At 33.1% G+C, this 21,401-nt stretch overlaps 1 protein-coding gene and 1 pseudogene across 1 annotated transcript; one reads left to right on the top strand and one right to left on the bottom strand.

The window, feature by feature from the left end:
• Positions 1-2,417: 2,417 nt before the first annotated feature.
• LOC109121638 (cytochrome P450 85A1) lies at positions 2,418-6,969 on the bottom strand. The gene is made up of 4 exons (XM_019216377.1): positions 6,714-6,969; positions 4,693-4,957; positions 2,842-2,926; positions 2,418-2,717 (listed from the first exon to the last, which is right to left on the bottom strand). The coding sequence occupies exons 1-4, from the start codon at positions 6,967-6,969 to the stop codon at positions 2,418-2,420; spliced, it is 906 nt and encodes a 301-aa protein (XP_019071922.1).
• A 4,371-nt stretch (positions 6,970-11,340) lies between these two features.
• LOC100260265 (beta-amyrin 28-monooxygenase-like) lies at positions 11,341-13,661 on the top strand (annotated as a pseudogene).
• The last annotated feature ends 7,740 nt before the right edge of the window (positions 13,662-21,401 follow it).

The following is a 21,401-nucleotide window of genomic DNA, read 5'->3' as shown; positions in this document are numbered from 1 at the left end:
CCACTCCCTTGTGACTGCAATAGTAAGAACAATCCTAATAGATGTAGGTTTTACTACTGGACTAAATGTCTTGGTGAAATCAAAACCAATTGTTTCATGAACCCTTTAGTCACTAAACTAATATGAAGGTGACTAATATAATTTTCATCATTAGGCCTAAATTAATCAATCCCCTTCTAGGTTTTCTATGTTCAAATCCTTCCAATGACTTTTCTATCCAACCATTGAAGGAAAGGATTACAATAATAGAATATAATAACAATTACTTAAAAAATTATACATTCTTAAATCTATCAATATTTATCTAAAAAAGATGACAAAAATATCTAAAGAAGTATGAAAGAAAATTTTTATTGATTTTTTTTCTTTTTTTTTTTCTTTCCTATTTTCCCTTTAAATATACGTATATGAGTAAAGAATTATAAAAAATGAAATTTCAAATTTCAAAGTTTGAACTCTGATATTAAAGTACATTCGTATATTAAGTATATAAGGTTATTCGTATGTGTAACGACTCACACCTAATTGTATGCATATTGTCTGCTTTAGATTTAAAAGGATTCTCATGATTTTAAAATATAATAACTTTCTCCTCTATCCGATGTGAGATATCATAAACAACTTTTAAACACAACGTCCTCGTTGTGTCCTACAGGATTGCATGTTGTGTCCTGTGGGATTGTAGAGCCAAATAGATGAACATCTTCAATGGGGCAAAATAAATCCCTACACCAGAGTTGGGGATCAATTTTGATATCATTTATAATCAACCCACATCTAACCATGTAAATATTGTCAGCTCTAGACCTAAAAGGACTTTTAGACTTTAAAATGCATTTATTAAGTTAAAAGGAGTCCATACATATACAACCCAAATAACTTTCCCCCATATCTAATTTGAGATATTACAATATGTATATGAATTAATAATTAAATTATGGTAGTTAACAATATGTATATTTTCAAATATTTCAAATAATTTATATTTATAATGCTTTATTGTCACTTTTTCTCCATAATTTTTTTTTAAATAGCCTATAGAAAATAAGTAAAAATAACTACAAACAAAAACAAAAACAAAAACATATTTTCAAATGGATCATATTTTTAAAACAATTTTTTTTTAAAAACTCTTTTTTTGAGTTTGAAAAATAGTTTTTTTTTTTTAAAACAAAAACTATCTTTAAAAACTATTTCTGATGATTATACATGGTAAGAAAAGCAAAATTTTAGTTAATTAAAGATTTTGAAAATGTCATAATTATTTTTTTTAGAACACAATTGTCAAATATAAAATTCAAACTCGGAGCAACATGAATTACTCTTACTTCCACTTATTTTACTACTAAACATAAAAGTCAAACACAATTTAATGTAACAATAAAAGAAAAATAAATAAAATGAGAGATATAAAATGAACTTATAACATTTTTTATTACTTTTGTTACATGATAATGAGAATAGGTAAAAAAAGAAAAAAGAAAAAAAAAGAAAAATAGAATAAGAACAAGTAGATTTATGTGTAAAACCTTAAATAAGAAAAATTACGGATAAAGGAGAAGGAAATCCATTATATATATGAGAGTAATTAACAAAGCATGCTCATCATTTATAATATATTTTTATTTATTTTTGAGTACATGGCATGGGATCAATAAATTGGGCGAAAGGATCTATTAAGTAGACGAAAAAATAAGTTAGCTAAAATTTTACGTAGTTTGTAGTTACACCACCTTATAATATAAAAATGTCTTAGCTGGATGTTACAACTACCAATGACATAATCCATTAACAAAAAACCTCATAATATCAGTAGATTATGTAGTACAAATAAAGGTCAAAGAATTTATAAATAACTATATTCATTCTTGGAATTACTTTTAATCAATGTTCTAATTTATATTAATAATGCTAATCATACTAGATACTTAGAGAAAAATATATGGGTCACTGGAATTGAAGTATTTTTTTTTATTAATAATATTTATTAATAATACAATTTGTTTGAGGCCGTACTAGGAATGATATCCTTCCAATTCTTACTTGTCTCTTCTCCTATAGGGTTTAGCATGAGGACAAGGACAGAAACTAAATGGAACAAACACTATGGACCATTGGCTTTGCTTTCCTTGAAAGCCCACCCCACCCCCTCCTTACATCAACTTTGACAAAGAAAAAATATTTCAATACGAGTGCTTGTATTTATAGCGAAAATCAACCATCCTTGCACATTCTTGGACCAAGAAAAGGGATTTCGTAGATATTGCAAGCCAATTCCATACACTGGTAACACTGTGGTGGACTACTGAGCATATGCATATATTCAATTTATTTGGTAGTATTGAAGAAAAAAAAAAGTATATCGTGGAGATTGTACTCGCAGCAGACATGGCTGAGATAGCACGTTAAAATTAGTTTTAACTTTGATGAGGCCGTAGGCGAATTGGGAGAACTTTTGCCGGAAGGGCTGACAAACCAAACAAAATCTTTTCATTTGGAAGCACAGTCTCTAACTTGAATTTGGTCACCACATTGCGGATAAATACAAGCATTTCCAGTCGAGCATATTCTTTCCCAACGCACATTCGAGGTCCTCCCCCAAAAGGTACAAAAGTGTATGGCTCAGGGCCCTTTCCTTCAAATCTGTATGGATCAAATTTCTCAGGATTCGGAAAGTGTTTGGGGTATTTATGTGTTGAATGTACGCTCCAATGTGTCTGCAACAAAACGAAATATGCAATACTATTGAGCCAAGCCCATAGCCATATAATACAATCTTCTAGTAGAGCATTAAACCAAAAGGCGCCATACATCTATATATTCTAGTCATATATAACATACCTTCCATCCCTTTGGAATGGTAAATGTGGGTTTTGATAGAAACAAAGTGTAGAAACTCTCAGGAAGCAACAGAATGTTGAGGAATCTGAAGTGATATTTTTATTAAGCTTCAAAGCACTTATTTATACAGCTAGCTTAAAACATAAAAATATAAAAAATAGCAACAAACTTGCTACCTATAGATACTTCCTAAAGAATAGAAACAAACCAACAAATACTTCCTAAGGAATAGGTAAATCTTCCATATGACTAACTTATTTGACTACTTCCACTTCAATCTACCCAGCTCCATGTCAGCAGCTCCTGGGACATGTCATTCAACACTCCTCCTTGTCTCTAGAGCTGCAAACTCCAAGCCTTTGCCTCAAGAACTCATATCTAGCTTTGGGAAGTGGCTTGGTTAAGATATCAACATTTCGACTTTCTGTTTTGCAGTAGACCAACTGTATTTCTCCCTCATTCTGTACATCTCTTAGGAAATAGAGTTTCAACTTGAAATGTTTTGTTTTGCCATGGAACACCAGATTATTTGCAATTGAAATTGCAGCTTGGTTGTCTATGAGTATTTGTGTGCTTTCCTTTTGCTCCATAAACAAGTCAGCCATCAATTTCCTGATCCAGAGAGCCTAATTCATAGCAGCAGCAACAACTACATATTTTGCTTCTGCTGTGGATTGAGCTATGACTTCTTGCTTTTTGAAACACTATGAAAAAATAGCAGAACCAAAGCTGAAACAATAACCTGAAGTACTTCTCATGTCATTAACACAATTTGCCCAATCACTATCTGAATAACCATGGAGAGTAAAGTTTTTAACTTGACAAAACCTCATACCATAGTCAATTGTACCCTTGACAAATCTAACAATTCTTTTTGCTGATTGAAAGTGAATTTCACTAGCACAATGCATGTACCTTGAGAGTAAACTTACAACATTCATAATATCTGGTCTAGTTGTTGTTAGCTACATTAAGCACCCGATAATGGTCCTGGAAAGCCTTTCATCAGCTTTTACAGCTTCATCTTCTTTGCAAAACTTCTCATTTTGATTCATTGGAGTTGCACTTGAATTGCACTCTTCCATCTTGAACTTTTTCAGGATTTCCTTGGCATATTTCTATTGACATATGAAGATCTCATTTTGCTTTTGTTATACCTCCATGCCAAGAAAAAATGTCATCCTCCCAAGATCAGTCATCTAAAAAACATCCTTCATTTCCTTTTTGAAATTGTCAATTTGCTCCATACTGCTTCCTGTCACAAGTAGATCATCAATGTATAAAGATACCACAAGTGTTTCATCACAAACCTTCCTGAAGTATAGAGTAAATTCACTTAGGCTTTTTGTAAAGCCTAAGCCTAACAAATGTGAATCAATCCTACTGAACCAGCCCCTTGGCGCCTGTTTTAAACCATACAAGGCCTTTTTAAGGAAATATACTTTCTTCTCCATTCCTTTAACAATAAAACCTTCAGGTTTCTCCACAAAAATTTCTTCCTCCAAGTATCCATTTAAGAAGGTTGATTTTATATCCATATGATGTATATTCCATCCATTTTGAGCAACAAGAGCCAACAACGTTTTTATAGTGTCCAATCTAGCAACTGGGGCAAAAGTCTTAGAGAAATCCACCCCAAACATCTAAGCATATCCTTTGACAACCAGTCTTGCCTTGTGTTTGTTTATAGAACCATCAGAATTGAGTTTGGTTCTATAAACCCACTTGACTCCAATTGCCCTTTTGTGTATCGGTTTGTCCACTAGCTCCTAAGTCTGGTTTTTTTCAATCATTTTAAGCTCCTCCTTCATTGCATCCATCCATTTTTTATCAGCTGCAACTTCTTCATACCTTGCAGGCTCTATTATAGCAACATTACACCTATGATAGATGTCAGAGAGTGATCTGGTTCCCCTGACAGGTTCATCATCAATATTGTCATTCTCCTTCTGAAACTTAAGGTCCCTTTGGAACTCAAGATTCTCTTTAGACTCAAGCTTCTTATCATTCTCCCAACTCCAACTTTCTGATTCGAAGAATTTGACATCTCTGCTAAATATTACTTTGTTGTTTTCTGGAAGGTAGATTCTATAGGCCTTTGATATTGAGCTATAGCCTATAAAGATCCCGAATTTTGCTTTCTTATCCAATTTGTCTCTCTTAACATGTGGAATATAAGAGAAACAAAGACAACCAAATGTTTTAAAATTTTGCAGCCTTGGTTTATAGCCATACCATGCTTCAAATGGAGTCTTTTGTTGGAAAGCTTTTATTGGTAGTCTATTTAGTCGAAAGACTGATGTATGTGTAACCTCAGCCCAAAATTTCTTTGGTAGCCCTTTGTCATACAACAAACACCTTGTCATTTCCATAAGTGTTCTATTTTTCCTCCCAACGACTCCATTCTGTTGAGGGGTATAAGGTGTTGTAAACTGGTGCTCAATGCCTGCATCCTCACAAAATTTGATAAATTTCTCTGAGGTGTATTTAGTTCCATTATCAGACCTGATCACTTGCATTTTACATTTACTTTGATTTTCAGCCCAAGCTTTAAACTTCTAGAAGATGTCAGCAACTTCAGATTTAAATTTCATAAAATGAATCCAGCACATTCTTGTGTGATCATCAATGAAAGCAATATAGAACTTACTGCCATTCAGTGATGGTGTTCTCTAAGGTCCTCCCACATTAGTGTGTACTAACTGCAACTTTTGAGTAGCTCTCCAGGCCTTGTTTTGTGGGAAAGGAAGTCTTTTTTGTTTCCTGTACTGACAGGCTACACAGGTAGGAGGCTTCACTTCTAATTCAGGCAAGCCTTCTCCAAGATCGTTCTTCTTCATAAAAAGAAGGGCGGTATGATGAAAGTGCCCCAAACGCTTATGCCAAAGCATTATATTGCTTTCTTCTTAGTGAATTGCAGCCTGCTTTTCTTGCATCAAATCCAAGGCAAAGCTTTTGCCTTTCATTTGGACTATAAATCCCTCTCTGCCTTGTGCATCAACAATCATGCAATGATTGTCCTCAAACAACACCTTATAGCCTTTTTCCAGCAGCTAACTAATACTCAACAGATTTTGATTAATCTCAGGAACATATAAGACATTAGAGATTAATTTCAAACCTGTATGGCCTTCAATTGCCACTATTCCTTTGCCTTTTACTGCAAGATATGCTCCATTTCCAATTCTAACTTTGGAAGTAACAGTTTTGTTAAGTTCCTTAAAGAGCCTTTGATCATAAGTCATATGGTTTGTACAACCACTATCTATAAGCCAAGTTTCTGGGGAGCTGCTAGTGGCAAAGCATGATACCACAAACAATTGCTCATCTTGAAGTTCTTCCACAGTAGCCTTGACTTCTCCTTGCTGCTGTTGAGATTTGCATATCCTTTCCACATGCCCTAGCTAACCACACTTGTGACATCTTACATCCAACCTCCACTAACACCTTTTTTTGTGGATAATTGGATTTTTTACAATAAGGACATGGTGGAAACTTTTGAGTGTTGTTGTTGCTGTTATTGTTGCTTTGCATCTCTTTCTTGTATTGAGATATGGCTTGAAATGCACCCTCCACAATTCTTTACTGTCTCATAAGCCTCATTTGTTCTTGAGCCTGTAATGCATTCAACAACTCTGCCAAGGTGATATTTGACACATCTTTTGAGTTTTCTAGAGATGATATTGTAGTTTCAAACTTTTCAAGAATTGTTATAAAAATTTTCTGAACTATTCTAGAATCAGAAAAGTCAGTACCAAGAAGTTTTACTTTGTTAACAATACTAAGAAGTTTGTCTGAGTAATCCTTGATTGTTTCTGATTCTTTCATCCTTTGCATCTCAAATTCTCTAATCAGGTTCAGTACTTGCATACCTTTGTCTCGTTCATTTCCTTCATATTCCTTCTTTAGGAAGTTCCATATTTCATTTGCTGTCTTCAATGTCATGATTTTGGTGAAAATTGTAGATGAGACAGCTGCAAATAGACTAGCTTTTGCCTTTGATTTCCTTTGCCTCCTCTCATTGTGTAGTTTTATTTGAGCCATAGTTGGATTGTCGGACAGGGGAGGAACTTCATATTCCTCACTAACAGCTTCCCACAGATCACTAGCATCAAGATAACCTTCCATACGGACAGCCTACGCTTGATAATTTATTCCATCAAACACTGGAGGTGCCAATGCATTTAGTGAAGCTTCTGAGGTCATTCTGGATATTGTTTGTAGGTTTTTTAGGCTCACTCACCTCATAGGTTACTCAAGAACTTGGCTCTGATACCAATTTGTGGGTTTTGATAGAAACAAAGTGTAGAAACTCTCAGGAAACAACAGAACATTGAGGAATCTGAAGTGATATTTTTATCAAGCTTCAAAGCACTTATTTGTACAGCTAGCTTAAAACAGAAAAACATAAAAAATAGCAACAAACTTGCTACCTATAGATACTTCCTAAAGAATAGAAACAAACCAACAAATACTTCCTAAGGAATAGGTAAATCTTCCACATGACTAACTTATTTGACTACTTCCACTTCAATCTACTCAGCTCCATGTCAGTAGCTCCTAGGACATGTCATTCAATAGTAAAACCTGCAAAAATGAAGTCAGTTGTGGCTTCTCTAAAAGCTCCTTGGGCAAGGGGTGCAAGCCTCATTGATTCACTTGCTACACACCTAAGTATATTTCACCTTCTGGATGTCACTCCAATTCAGAAGCTCACCTGGACCTTTGGACTGTGCTATTTCCATTGGCTCTATTCACATAGAAAAACCAATTTTACATTAGAACCAAACTGACCCCACAAAATATAAATAATAAGTTTTCTAAGTGATAATAATTTATTTTAAATTATTTTAAACTAAAAACAAATCCCATAGTTTGTGAAATAATATTATTGAAAGCAAATATTATCCTTTGATGTGCAAATTACAAATTTGGTGTCACAAATGAAATAAAAATAAAAGTGAAGAATAACCTATATAAATTATCAAACATTAATAAAAAGACAATATTTATAATAAAAATTCTTTATTAATTTTTAGGAAACCTTTTTATATAATTAATTTTCTTACTATCAAAATTGTGGTTTAAATCATAACTTCAAAAAATGAGTTATTAATTCAATGTTTTGTGCATACCAAAGTAAAAATACTAATAAATTCACCAAACCTTCTTGACGTTATGTTACCCTTAAATTTCAAATGCAAAAGTTTTTCATGAGACTTTTGAATCAAACAACCAAGAGGCAAAAATTTTCAATGACTTTATAATCAAATAACCAAAAGGTGAAGCCATTATATTTTCTTGATTAGTGGTTTATAACCAATTACTAGCTCTTTAGAAATAAAAATCAACTTAATATTCCTGATTCAAATGAGAAAAGGGTTGTGATTGGTCTCTTAATAATGATTTATAGACTTCTTTAATAAGTGGATATTCATCTTTTAATGTCTTTTACCATATATTTTTTACCCTTTTCTTAGATGATATATGTGTAGAAGTTAAGATGAAAAGATATTTATTTATTTTTATTTTTTTCCTTGGTTAAAAATTATTTATGTCCAATTTTAATCGATCTCAATTGATTCTTCATCATTGTTATTGCAATAAAATAGTACAAATATAATGGAATATGTAAGGAAAGTGATAATAGTTTTTTTGACATAATTTGGGTTGAATATTCTTAAAAAAAGTATTAGCTTAGAATTGTTCCACTGAATTAAGAAATTTAGAGAGAGGAAGAGAGCCGCCTTGGTGGGCTTAAGGAAGTAAGCTAGCTACTTGTCTCACCTAAGAAAATTAACATTTCTTACCATAAGCAGATTATTTAATTGTAATACTTCAATATGAATTTGATTCTCAAAATAATAATAATAATAACAATAACAATAATAATAATAATAATATCGCACAACTTCTCTTATTTATTTTTAAATGGAAACATTAAATAAATAGATTTAAACCAAATTATATAGCATGTTATTCAATCCTTTAGAAAAGAATTTTAAAATTTAATAGTTGTTTTTTTTTTAAGTCAATTTAGAAATTTAGACCTTATTTGAAAACTATTTTTAATATTATTTTTTAAAAAAAGGAAAACACAATTGTCATTTAAAAAAAATGCCACATCCTTAAGTAAGTGAAGTTGAAGAATTTTATTTGTTTAGTAAGTGAAGTTGCTTGTTACATCGTCACATCCTTAAGTAGTTCAGTCTTCAAGATTTGGAGTTGATCTAAGTGGTTATTTTAATAGAATGAAATACAATGCATTACAGGTAAGATAATTTAGCCGTTAATGAACTGCAGCTAGTTGTTATTGGATTGAAGCTAATTGATTTACTCTAACAACCCCCCTCAAACTCAGGGTGAGCTAGAGTGACACTGAATTTGTCTCTCATGTGGAGCAAGCGAGCATTGGACACTGCTTTGGTGAAGACGTTAACAAGTTGTGCTGAAGATGAGGGATGATAGACTTGAACTTGTATATGAAGAACCTTAATTTTCTTGAACACAGTATAAGTCTCTTTAAATGTGGAATCACTATGATTATAGATTAAACTTGATCATTAACCTTAAAATTACTCAAAAGAATATAACAATCACAAATGCCAAAAATTTATGGTGTGTATGTTAAAGATATATTTTACTACGTGTTGAATTCAATAAACACTCAAGTCAATAAGGATATATACATACATATATATACTTAAAGCAATTGTTGCTCAATATTAGCTTAATAATTTCTCATGATTTAAAACATATGCAAGATCTTAGCTTAGAGAAAATACTTGTCCAGTGACATTATTTACATGCATCTCCATAGGTCTAGGTTAATGTATAACACATATATACTAGCACACATCCACCTTTGAATCCAATGCTATTGATTAATGCAAGTCATTTCACTACTTCTATTTGCCAAAATTCATGAAATTCATGAATAGTTGTAAACAGCTTTATTAAATCACAAGTGTAATGACCCTAATTTCTTTAACAATTAGCAACGATTTCATTTAGATCCTTTAAGGCAAAAATCAATGCTTCATGCTTGTTTTCAAGAAACCAATTGCGGGAAATATTGTGGTGGGATAGTGAATTGAATGGTAACTTTAATTAGTGGCAAAAGTTAGTTATAAATCAAACTTAAGAATGAATTAATAAGGTGGGTATTACCTTTAATATGAAAGCAAGCAGTTTGCTTAGACTGCTGAGAAAGTAACTGGTTGAGTAAATTGGTTATTTCCTTGGTGTGGCTGAGAACTAACCAGTCTTAGCTACCACATATGGTTGCCATTATGGCTAAATTAATATGTCTGCTCAGGGACACCAAGAGAGGCTGATTACGGGACAATTGCTTAAAGCCAACTAGCAACTAGCTTAATGCAAGTTGTGTGGTTGCTAGAAACCTTCAATTGAAGCTGGGAAGATCATAAAGTACTTCATCACTTTCTTCCTTGTTTTTCTCCCATGAATGAGTTTCTTAGCTGTAGCTTAAAAATTAGTGTGGAAGGAGGATTGGTAGTTGAAAATTTTAGTGAACTTGTACACCAGGTAAGTAACGTTTTATGGAAACAATTTAAAATTCATTAAATCTCTTGAATTCATTATTATAAGCTTTGATATATGAAGGTGAATATGACATGAAAACTACTCACACGAACCTGAATCATGATTGATTATGTGTTGTGTGCCAAAACTTGTTGCTCTTGGCCTAATACAAATTGAGTGAATAGTCATAAGGGTTCCATCACTAACTAATATGATTTATGTTGGTGACTAATTAACTTTGAAGTACAACAAGGGCAACATGGTAGTCGGTGTTAATATGGGATTAAAGGTGCATACTTTCTAAGATCCTAGGGTTACTATATATAAGCAAAGGATAAGGAAATATATTGTTAATGAACTCTTAGATTTAGGTGCTAAAAACTATACTTTTCAATGCAAGGATCGTGAAAAGAAGGTGCGTTTTTCACTCAATGGCTCTATTATTAGTACTTGACACGAATATAGAGTGGCTACATACACAAACTTGAGGGAGAGAGAAGAGAGATTGAGACTTTATTTTCTAATGATGGGAGAGTGCAGAGTATCTAAACCTAAACTCTAAGTAAATTTATATGAACTCTCTTATGGGTTTAAGTGACTTAGACTCACTATAGGCTTAATCTAATCCATAGGATCCTAATTAATAAATTAATTTTAATGGCTCCCAATTTAGTAGTTAGTTCTAATAAGCTATAATTAATTAATTAGACCACTCCAAAACTCAAATAATTATAAGTTCATATATATATACTACTTTAGTGTCGCTTTCAAATATGTTACCAATTGGCACTCTCAATGGTAATCAGGGAAAGACAAGCTAAAGGATTTTTATATGTCACTCTCTGTGAAATCCAAAACTAGCTAGAGGATTTTTATTTAGTTCCAGGTAATCAGGGAAAGACAAGCCCACCTTCAATAAAACTATTGCAAGTAGTAGCTGACTAGCACATTCACCAATATTCAAAGACGAGCCCCCCTTCAGTTCTCAATTATAACCAATATGTTTTACATTTTTCTTCCCGTCTGGGGGGTTTAGACCCCAGAAGTTGCTTGACATTTTTCATTGTTATCCTCCTTTGTATGGTCCTTGTTTTTGTCGACTAAAAGCGATGGATCTCTTCTTATACCTAATTTACTTCATACTCTTCTCTGTATCTCTTGTAATAATCCTTCTTGCTTTCAGACACAAATCTACCAGCACAAATCTACCACCTGGTAGGAAGGGATGGCCGGTGATTGGTGAAACTTTGGAGTTTGCCTTCACAGCTCAAAGGGGGAAACCAGAAAAATTCATAAAGGATAGAATGAACAAAGTACTCCCCCCAAAGTATTTCGGACCTCCTTGATGGGAGAGAACATGGCTGTGATGTGTGGGGCTTCAGGGAACAAGTTCCTATTCTCCAACGAGGACAAGCTTGTTACCTCATGGTGGCCAAACTTGATCAAGAAGATTTTGTACTTCCCTTCTCTTTTAAATGACGCCTCAACAAGAGATCTGACCAAACCTCACAGAGCTCTTCTTCAATTTCTCAAGCAGTATGTGGAGATCATGGATTTGATGGCACACAAGCACATAGACATGGACTGGGCTCCTAATAAAAAAGTCAAGGTTTATCTGCTTTCAAAGAAGTATACCTTTGCGTTGTCTTGTCGGTTGTTTCTAAAGATTGAAGATTCTGAATGGGTTGCTAGGATTTCCAATGACTTCGATCATATTATGGCAGGGTTCATTTCTTTGCCTATAGATATTCCTGGTACAACATTCAACCGTGCTATCAAAGCAAAAAACATCCTTCACAAAGAGCTCATAGAAATAATCAAAAAGAGAAAGAAGGAATTAACAGAGAAGAGAGATTTAGCAGCTCAAGATCTACTATCCCACATGCTACTTGTGCCAGATGAGAATGGTAAGGTTCTGAATGAAATGGAGATTAGTACTTACATTCTTGGTGTACTCTTAGCTAGCCATGAAACCACAAGCACTGCTATCACATTTGTCCTCAAGTATCTTTCAGAGTTTCCAGATGTCTATGATGCAGTCTTGAAAGGTACTAATCCAAGTAAACCAGCTTAACTGATATTATATTCCAAAATTCGCCTCATCTCAATTGTGTACCTTTCCAGCATGCATGCATGGTTTTATGGATAACTGAAATTACTTTCGAAAATCTTAAATTAGTGTTAGAAGGAGTTTATTCAAGTAATTTGACTTGTATGGAATCACATGCAACCGAACCAATCTCAACTATGGGTTGCCCAAGAGTAGTGCTCTAAGAATTTAACAAATATTTTAGATAGTCTATTATAACCGACGCTATTTTTTATGTTATTTCTATGCAAAATATATCATTTCTAGAAGTAATTTTGTTGTTAAATTTGTCTTGGCCTTGAAAAATATAAGAATATGAAAGAAAAAAATCACAAGAAGAATTCAATTTTCAAACCATTTTGCTCCTTATCTTTAAGTTGTGATGGACTATTAAGCTACCTAGATTAAAATTTGTTTTTATAATATTCAATAGAGCAAATGGAGATTGCAAAGTCCAAAGGTCCAGAAGAGTTTCTCAACTGGAATGACATTCAGAATATGAAGCATTCATGGAATGTGGCGAGGGAGTCAATGAGGCTATCACCACCGGGTATAGGAGGTTTCAGAGAAGCCTTAACTGACTTCACTTATGAAGGTTTTACAGTTCCAAAAGGATGGAAGGTATGTTATGAATAGATGTATGATTCCATTGGATTATTATTAATGCTAGTAAATTAAGATTATGTTATACAGTTGTAATGCATACTACAAATGCATATTTTAATTTATTGCAGACACATTGGACTGTGCATTCAACGCACAAGAATCCCGAGTACTTTCCAGATCCGGAAAAGTTTGATCCCTCAAGATTTGAAGGAGAGGGGCCTGTACCATACACTTTCGTACCTTTTGGGGGAGGACCTCATATGTGCCATGGGAAAGAGTATGCTCGACTAGAACTACTTGTGTTCATGTACAATGTGGTGTCAAGATTCAAATTGGAGAAAGTAGTTCCGAACGAAAAGATCACATATAACCCCTCACCCATTCCTGCAAATGGTCTCCCAATGCGCCTCCAGCCTCATAAAATGTAGATGGATTTACGACTTGGTTAATTCAGTCATGTTTAGGACTGACTCTGATGCACTTAAATTTCATAAACTACTATATGAATTCAGTCTATATGTAAGCATATCCGTGTTTCGAGGATGGTGTTAGCAATGAATTACTTTGATTTGTATTAAGTTCTAAGCTGATCCTTTTATTTTATTTTATTTCGAATATGTTTTTTTTAAGGTGTGGAAATGAATTTGGTATACATATGTCCAGTTTAAACTCGAACTTGAATCTAACATTATGGTTTCTGTGCAAGCTTATCTCTGATAATTTGATTATTCATGTGCATATCATCCAATTTCACTTCAGTTGTTTTCCAAAGGCACGCAACAAGGAAAAATGCATCTCTAGTGGCAGCCAAGAGTCGAAGAAACATCATCTTCTTGCATCAAAGTGTCCACTTGTTGATGATGTTCTTGTCTTTTTGGAGTTGGAGATAAACCCAACACGTAATTTAGTTCAAATTTTGCGGATTCTTGGTTCATCGAAAAGTATTCCTGGAACACGTGCATGATTCATTCTACCTTCGTTTCTAACTGAAACTAGGGTATTTTCTTAATGTAACTTCATTTTCCTAAGAAATTTTAATAGCATATAAATATTTTAATATGAGATGAATACTTTGAATGGTGTAAATAATACAGCTTCTTTGGAATTAGTCTTCCAAAGTAAAACTCTAATATGAGATGATATCATCTTACCTAATGCAAATTGATTTTTCATGCATAGATTCGGTCCAATTCACTTTTCATGGACATATGTAAAGCTATGAGTAGCAAATGAAGGTTAAAATATTTTCACAATGCTTTAATTCCTGTCTCCACTGCCATTCCATATTTCATTTTGCATTTGAGGACGCACCCTTATTTTTGTTTGAATTCATTAAATATTATTCTACAAACGAAGAATCTATTCTATATACTATCAATTCGAGATTTAAAAATATTAGCTTGAACTTGATCAAAATTAATTAATTAATATTGGTGATCAACATAATTTGAAGACAACGATCAAATGTCAGAAGACCTTTGTTTAGAACAAAATTGGTTACGTGACAATGGGAGACTGAATATCAAATATTACCACAAAACCTTCCACCTTTTGGCATAGAATGACAAATAAAATCTTGTAATCTTCTTGTTGCATACGGTGATGTATTGAGAATCTTTGTTTGCTCCATCCAATATGGTATCTTTGAATAAGAGTACATGATAGTTGTGGCACTTTACACATGCTAGTTTTTTTTCTTGCCTTGAGAAAGGACTTAAAATTTTGTGTCTATCCTTTAGAGAACTCACTATATGGTCCTCTAGAATAATTACTACTACACTTAGCTTGACATCATCTAGAAAAAATAGGACGCTAAAACAAAAGTTACTAGCTAGCTCCATTGATTAGGCCATGGTTATAACTAAGACATCTAGATTAACAAAGCCTCATTAATGGCTTGCTAGATGTTCGAGCAATAAGGGCATGTTTGACAACTGTTTTTAGAACAAATTTTTATTCTCCATAACAAAAAAAAAAAAAAAAAAAAAAAAAAAAAAAAAAAAAAACAAAAAAACATGTTTGACAATTAGAAATTGTGTTTTGTTTTCTGTTCTCAAGAACACAAAATAGAGTACTTAAAAAAAAATATCTTTTAGTTTTTTTTCACTTGTTTTCTATGGGTTGTTTTAAAAAATAATTATACAAACATATAGAATGATTAAAAATAAAACACTGGATATAAATTTATTTTTAAAACATATTCAAAAATATTAAAAATAAGTTAAAAACATTTTAGATTCTCAACAAAACATTAGAAAACAGTTTCAAAAAACTATATTTAAAAGCTATTTTCGAAAACAGTTACCAAACAGAGCCTAATTTATCTTTCAATTTATTTTCTATAGGGAAACTAAGGATTTGAATTTTAAAATTATATTTACATTCACTGGTTGTGTATCTTAAGACTTGGTGACTACGAAGATGATTGAGCATGCTAAAATAAAAGAGTGGGTGTACTAAATGGATACTACTAGAAATGATAATGGATTAGACCTTGGCTGATTTTCTACTTTTCCCTAAACAATGGAACAGATATGGCTTTGGGTTAACATTTAAGTCATCTTCTTTTCCTTTTTGTCAAAGAAGTTATTCCATCATGTGTTTAAAAATAAGGATCTCGGTTCCTTTCATTGGTGATGTTTGTGAACTTGTTAAGCATTATCATGTTTCATTTCTAATAAAAGGTCCAATGAGGACACGCTTGTTACCTCATGGTGGCCAAACTAGATGAAGAAGATTTTGTACTTTCCTTCTCTTTTAATTATCCTTCTATAGGAAATTTGATAAAATTCTCAACGCTCTTCTTGAATTTCTCAAGCTAGAAGCACTAAAACATTGTGACTATGTTTAATTGGTAGGATAAGATAGGATAGGATAGGATATGTATATATTAGGATATCATATCCTATTAGATAAGAAATGCATATCATAGGATATGATTTCCAATGGGATATGATGTCCTTGGATATTATATCTAATGAACATGATATCCAAGATAGCATATCTAAAGGGACATGTTATGTTATATTTATATTTAATCTATAAAATAAATAAAAAAATAAAATAGAATATATATATTATTTTTTAATGTTTAAAATAAGAATTATATTGCATTCCAATATTTTCTATTTTTTAAAAATATGAAATTTCTTTTACGTTTAACAATATCCATGATTAATATATTTAAACTTTACAAACAATTTTTTTTATATTATGTTATTCAATATATAAAAATGATTTATATATATATATGAAGTAATACGTATATTATTATTATATTTTATAAATATTTTTTTAGCCTTTCTTTTTTTAACCAAAAATTTAATTTTTTATCATAAAAAAAAATTATTTTACAAAATAAATAATATAAAAAAATAAAATTATGATACACGGGATAGGTATATCCTACGTCTTAACTTAGGATTAACATATGTCATGTGGAAGGGATATAAAAAAAATGGTAGATAATATATTCCACCACAAAACTTGTTAGTATTCCTTATTGAATCATTTGGCACAATCATGCCAAAGTTCATATGATCACATGAAATTGCTATTCCTCCTCTTTGCAAGTACTCATCAATGTTTTTTTTTCAATGATCAATGAAAGGCATCATTTACACATTGAAATCACTTCATAGCTCACACAAATTGTTTTGTAACCTTTGCAAGAGTAACAACATGTTAATTGAGTCTTTTAGGTATAATTATTACTAAAAAATTTAGAACTTATGACAATTACTATCTAGAATATGCACTTTTTGAGTAGTAATCAATATATTCATATAATCCTCATTTATCCTTTTTATTTAGTTAATTATGAATCTTTTCATATTGTAAAGCATTTGGGTGGTTCAAGACCTTGGGGATTCCTTATTTAGTTATCACATTATGTACACCATAAACATGGGGTATTCATTAGGTTTTTGAGCCTCATTTCCATTCAGCTCTTTTACCCTTGATACCAAGTCTGCCGCCTTTCATCCTAGGTCTTAGGACTACCTTGAGGCCATGACAACACACATTATGCTTGATAGCTTCCACATGAATGGTGTCTAAGATTCGTTGGAGCATGAATGTTGTGAGAATACCGATGGAGTATGTTGATTCATCGAGAGTCATTGGATTTTCATACTATGGTACAACCATTTTTGTTGACTTTTTATACTAAGGCATAGACATTTTATGGAGGTAATAAAATATTTTCTTTATCTTGGAGTATAGTGAGTGATTTGGAGATATTAGAGTGCACTAAGGATATAATCTGGTTAGATGGGTATATCATATTGGAATATAGCCATTTCAATTAGTTGTTTACGCATGAGCATAGTCGTTTAATTTGCTTGATTCTTGATACTGGAGTATATTCATTTAATTAAAGATTTGAAGGTTGTGAAAGTATTCTTATGATATGCAATAGTTGATATAGATTTATTAGTGTACACTGAGGCATAGCCATTTGGGTGGACATGATTTTGAACATCCATACTAGGACGTTGCCATGTTCATGTTCAGATGGATTTGCATTATACTAGGGCATAGTCATTGCAAAAGATATATCCCACACTAGGGTATAGACATGTGATTGAGGAGTGGATGGTTTCTTCTGAGGGTGAAGGGCCGATGGTTCATGAGTGGTAGGAGGCTTTAAGAATCAATTCTTATTTTTGTGTGAAGATTGTGGTGTTGATGGCACTAATTGATAGTTTGCTAATTCTTATGGGATTTGTTTATTAGTTGATCTTCATCTTAAAGATGGCAGACATTTTGGGTTTGCTCTTCTGAGGAATATGTTTCTATCCTTTCTGGAATTATCTTAGATTCACACTATATCAATGTATCAATAGTCAATGTAATACAAGAAACGTTCTTTATCAATTCTTGAATTTCTTCATGTCCCAAAAGGGTCCTAGGAGTGAAGCGTGTACACGCAATAGAAGCTTTGGTTTTGTAGAGCAATAGAGACCCAACCCCCTATTATTACTTCCACATCTCTAGGGCAATGTCCCTAAATTTTGAACATCTATTGCTGGGGATATTGTGGGTAACTGGTCTAACCCCTCCCTCTTCCGCTGGTAGGGAAAGTAATAGGAAGAAAAGTGAGGAGATGGACCCCAGAGGCTAAACCGCTTATGGAAGAAAGCTCCTTCCACGATTTGGTCTCTTTTTTTTTTCTTTCTCCATTCATTTCCTTTTCTTGTTTTTCTTTTCTTCTCCTTTGGTCATGTCATCTTTTTTTTCTTTTTCTTTTTCTCATCAAGCTTAACAGCTTTAGCCGAAGTGGTTTTGTTTATTTTGAGTCCACTTGAGGTTTGAATAGCATTAAACAATGCATTAAAGACTATTTTCTAGTTGATGTCATTGAATCTGATGAACTGTTTGGGAGTTGACTATATGTTCTCTATTATGTTTCAATTTTCTCCAAATCCCACACACTATACACTGAACATACTCAATCTAAGAAGCTTGAACCCTAGAGGAAGGGGCTAGTAGTAGTTTAATGATAAAAATAAGTTTACAGCAAAAAAATTGTTGTCATAATTTATGGTTCGACAATGTTTTTCTATTTTAAAGTAAAAAGAACAAAATTTAAACCAAAGTGATAATTGAGACTTTTAGTTCTTGAAGAAAGAAAAATAAATAAAAAGAACTAACAATTGTATACCAATTAGATCATCTTCATAGAAAACTTTGGATTAACTGTGCTCAAGGTACTAGCTTTTGGGGTGCAAGTGTTGGTTGGAGGTTTAAATTAAATAATTTTTAAATAGGAGAGAAGGAGGGAACCTAGAAACTAAAAATAAAAGAAAGCAACAACAACAATAATACCAGAGAGTGGAAATTCGCTTGAATCTCTTCTCTCAAACTCAACTCTCCCAAGCAAGACACTAGCTTTGTGCTATCTAAAGGCCACATCATGAAAGTTGATTCAAATTTGTGGTTGCAAGCACATCATTATATGTTGAAGAATGCAACTGTCATCCAACCTTATATCAAGTAAGCACTAGTAACTCTTAATTTATGTTTATCATCCTCGTAATAAATTTAGAAATTCTATGAATTTGTTACACATAACTTCCTAGAGGGCACATGAAATGGTTGAAAATGAAAATTTTGCATCAATAAAAAAGGCGTAAGTGTGTACAAGATGAGCACATGTGCACCTTTAGTTATTGGTTTTGACGGATGATATTATAGTGGTAGTAAATTTTTATCTATCCTTTACGCTAATGGTCAACATAAATAATAACTATAACTTATACATACAAGTTGAAGTTAATTATTATTAGGAATGAAGAACCTATATCTCAAACCCTTAAGTGGATAGCTCATCGTCCTAGCCACAATGTTTCTAAGTATCGTGACTATGTCATTAATGAGTGTCACTAACCTACCAAGGAGTATCATGATTTACAAGTTACCCAAAATAGTGAAGTCAATATTGAAGCCACTAAAATGCAAATTGCAAGTCCCAAGGATAAAAACCAGTGTTCGGTGACCTTTCTTTCTATGGGGTTATATTTGAGATTTGGGACCTTGACTATACCATATATGTTCAAGATTCCAATTTTTAAGTATGATTAAGTATATAATAAAAATGACATCAAAGTTAATGATCTTGGTTTAGGTTAGTTGACTTTAGCAAAATGGCTTATGAATCAAATCCTTCCATTTTAGCATCCCATGCCAAGTAATTATTCTATGTATCAACTACGTCTAAGAGGATTAGTTGTTTGCTCTATTCCACAAAAAGACTTCATTAATAGGGAGTGTGGTTATGATCTCATGGACTATTCGATTGAACATCATCCTTCCATTTCTTCATTGCCACATGTTGAATCATTTGATACAATGGATGACACAAGTGCAATTTGTATGCATGCGAATGTGAGGGAATTTTGATAGAGAATAAATCTCCTATGTAACTAATTTGCAAGGTTGTTATAATGATGTAATAAAAGAAAAACTGAGTTGCCATGAAATGTAGGGGAAAGAATTAACTGAATCTTAAAGAAGGGTACGACTGCAAAGTTATGCAGCCAATCTGATCCTTGCATAAAAGTTAGGAAGTTGTATTTTAAGGTTCTCCCACGGTATTTTACATGCAAGCATTCTCTACAAATAATGCTAGTCCTTAGTCGACTAAGCAAAGATGTTTATTAGTTGATTTACAATGTTAGTAGGACTTGGTTCACAAATGAATGACACTGTGACTATACTTGCTTGGCTTTTTGGTCTATGTGAATGAATTGAAAGACCTAGAAAATAAAAGGAACGAATTGAAGGAATTCAGAGTGAAATATACTTGGTGATAATTTATCTGTTGTCCCTATTGCAAACCAGAAATTCCATAGCTTTACTCCAACAATCCATAGCAGTGATTGTCTAAAAAAACCCAGAAACAATCAACAATCAAGACCCAAACAGAAAACAAATAGAAAATAATAATAATAATAATCTCCTATCAACATACCTTGAAAAGAAGAGATTTTAAGGTCTTCTCAATCAACTTTCGATCTATGTGGATGTCATGAATGTAGGGACCCCTCCATCCGAGAACACGTGGCACGCATCTTACAGTGACACGTGGCACGCATCTTACAGTGACACATGACACTAATTGTCATCTGAGTCACCCTCATCCAGATCTTCCTACAAAGCACACATGACACGTTTTTCTGGACTACCTCAAGGAAGATCAAACGACATTTATAAACGTATCATCCGGATGGCTTACACAATACATCCGGATGATCAACATATGCCATCCGGATACAATGCTCCGGATTATTGACTGAAGTAAGCAAGTCTCACACGTTACCACAACAACCTGTCATGGCCCACGTTCTGCCACCTGCAGGGTGAGAGGACAGGAGGAAGTGACAACAAGTCACTTCCTACGATCATTCCACATGATCACTTCCCACGATCTCTGACAGCCGCATCACCTGCCACGATCCCTGTCAGCCGCCCGTAGGGTGATGATGGCCATGTTGCCACCTAATGTCATCATGACAACATAAAATATCTCCCCACCATTAATGAGAGGAATAGTGCTCCTGGAAATATATATATCAATCTTCACACAAAGAGGAAGGTAAGCTTGCTATACCTAGTAAAAGGCCAACTAATTTATCTCTCTCCCAAACCATGGCTAACAAAACCATCGGAGGGTGCATCCAAACACTCCGTCCGGATGCCCTTTTTGCAGGTGTAACGACTGAATCAAGAACCTATTTTGGTTGAGCTCGCGTATCCATCCATTTGGCAACTACGTGGAACACCAGGAGCGCGAGGTATCAATATTGGCGCCGTCTGT

This window comes from Vitis vinifera, chromosome 18, assembly GCF_030704535.1.
Source record: "Vitis vinifera cultivar Pinot Noir 40024 chromosome 18, ASM3070453v1".
Taxonomy (NCBI): domain Eukaryota; kingdom Viridiplantae; phylum Streptophyta; class Magnoliopsida; order Vitales; family Vitaceae; genus Vitis; species Vitis vinifera.
This window is presented reverse-complemented; position numbering and strand designations above follow the sequence as displayed.